Below are 2,224 nucleotides of genomic sequence, written 5' to 3'. Positions count from 1 at the left end.
AGCGGCCCGGCCCTGCAATCTCCTAAGTGGGGGCGCGGGCGATCAGCGCTAATGCCAACTAATCTTCCCGAGCGGCACCTTAATCTGGGCCCGCAGGATTCGCCCACCTAATCCCACGGCGCGGCCCGGCCCGCGCAGCCCGGCCCAGCCCCGCCGGCAGATTGGCACGTCTCAGAAATATTAAAACGCGTTGTTAGAAGGGGCTTAGCCGACATCAGAACATTAATCAAGGCGGGGAGCTGCTGGCATGCTGCCCGGGGCTTGCCCGGCCCAGCCCTGCCCTCCCTCCCCTCCCCCAGCTTTGCGGACTGGCCCTGCATCTCGCTGGTGTCGGAGCCTGCCTGGCAAATGGCTTGCAGGGGCCAGTGCCAGGGTGCAGGTGGGTGGTCTGGGATGGCCCCCTAGGCAGTGCGAGTCTGTCCAGCCCAGGCAAGGGTACTGCTGCTGGGGAGGATGGAGTGGAAGCAGGCCATGGCATTGGCCTCTGAGCCACAGCTGCCTGCTGCAGTGTGGTGCTGCTATGAGCCCCTGGGCTCTGCCCAGTCTGGGGCAGGGGAAGAGGAACCCAGGGCAGGCTTCCAGCAGCACCTTGCAGCTTCCTGCAGGACCAGTTTCTCTTAGCAGCTCACTGCCCGAATCTGTAGGAGTCTGTTACCTCAGGGCAGCTGAAGAGCCAGGGCCCTCCTCCACTGAAGCTTGTACAACAGGCCCCTGAAGGAAGAAGGGAACAGTCAGCTGCTGGGGTGTAGCTGGCATCAGCCTTGCCCACTTGGGGTCCCATGCAGGGTCTGCTCACCTCTTAGACCGGCTGGCTGTGCAAACCCATCAGCTTTCCCCGAGATGGAAGACCCATCACAGCACACCATGTAGTGACGGGGGTCAGCTTGGGGGGGATGAGGATTTGTGTTCTGCTCCCATTCTGATTGCTAAGGGCTTCTGAGATTTGCAGCCCAGCAAATAGGATCACCAGGTGCTAGAGGCTGCCCTTCTTGCAGCCAGCTCTTGTGCTACAGCCCAGGGGCCGGGTAGGCAAGCTTTCCAAACAATAGGGGAAACTGAGACACTGGCTGGAGCAGATGACAGCAAGGTAAGTGCACATCTGCAGAGGGAGAGGCAGGACTTGCCCTGAAGCTCGATCTTGCATAGCACAGGGAGAAAGTGGGTAATTCCTCCCAGCTCCCCCCACCCAAAACAGCACAAGAGGGATTTGGGGATCCTCTGCCTCCCCCAACCCTGCTGCAAGCCCCCACCCATGCTGCTGCCCCTGCCTCTGGCCTGACTCCTGTCCAGAAGCAAATCGGTCACTTTGTTTGTCAGAAGCAGGGTTCAACTTTATTAACAATGAGAGAGGTCCCCGGAGCAATCCCAACCCCCCTGGTCCCAAGAGAACAGCAAACAGCTCTATGAAGTGTCAGGAAGTAGACAGGTAGTCACCCTGTCCAAGTGGAGGGCCGGGGCCTGGACTGCCTTCTCCATGTCCAGGAGCTGCTGTGTGCAGAGGACAGAAGCAAGGCCGTTAACACAGGAGGTGGGTCAGTCCTGAACAGGTTTACATATCCCCCCTTCTCACTAAAGCAGCAGTCTGGGGGGAGGAAGGGGCAGGGTGGGATTCAACCTGTAGGAATAAAAAGCATTTGCAGAAACCAGGTGCTGAGACCTCTACCAGAGATGGAGCTGGCCCTGACATGAATGGAGCTGGGATAGACCTGGGTAGTCTCTAACAAGAAGGAGCAGGAGCAGCTGTGGAGCCAGAAGAGGAGGCAGAGTTCATCTCCTGCTCCTCCCTGTGCTGTGTGCATGCTCTGAAAGGTCTGTGTGGACATCCTGTTTGACGCTGCAGTCACCAGTCAGTGCACCCAATGCCTCACTCCAGAAAGCGGGCAGCCAGGGAGCGCTGTCGGAGGAGAGAGAGTGTCCATAGAAGCAATGACAGTTGCAAGGAATTCACAGACCAGCACCAGACACGTTTGTGGCCTCCAATAAATAGCCCACAGGGTAGGAAGGTGGCCTCCAGCTGAAGGATCACAGTATGTGGTGGAAGCCTCCACTACAGTTCTCCAAGCTCCCCTTCTATGGTCCTCACCATCACGTACATTTCGGCCAAGCCGACCACCGAGGCCACTATTACAGCTGACAGCACACGCTGGGGGCAGAAAGAAAACCCATTAGTCCTACTGCCCGAGTGTGCCAAGCAGACTCCTGCTTCTGAGAGAAACTGCATTCC

At 58.3% G+C, this 2,224-nt stretch overlaps 1 protein-coding gene across 1 annotated transcript in view; it reads right to left on the bottom strand.

Moving 5' to 3' along the window:
- Positions 1-803: 803 nt before the first annotated feature.
- TMEM199 (transmembrane protein 199) overlaps positions 804-2,224 on the bottom strand; it is a 3,520-nt gene continuing 2,099 nt past the window's right edge. Inside the window, exon 7 of the mRNA XM_025214597.1 lies at positions 804-2,143. Coding sequence (XP_025070382.1) covers positions 2,048-2,143 — 96 coding nt within the window. The 3' untranslated portion in view covers positions 804-2,047. The remainder of the gene's footprint in view (positions 2,144-2,224) is intronic.

Source organism: Alligator sinensis, unplaced genomic scaffold (assembly GCF_000455745.1).
Source record: "Alligator sinensis unplaced genomic scaffold, ASM45574v1 scaffold1244_1, whole genome shotgun sequence".
NCBI lineage: Eukaryota > Metazoa > Chordata > Crocodylia > Alligatoridae > Alligator > Alligator sinensis.
The sequence above is the reverse complement of the archived record's forward strand: the minus strand, read 5'-3'. Positions and strand labels throughout refer to the sequence as shown.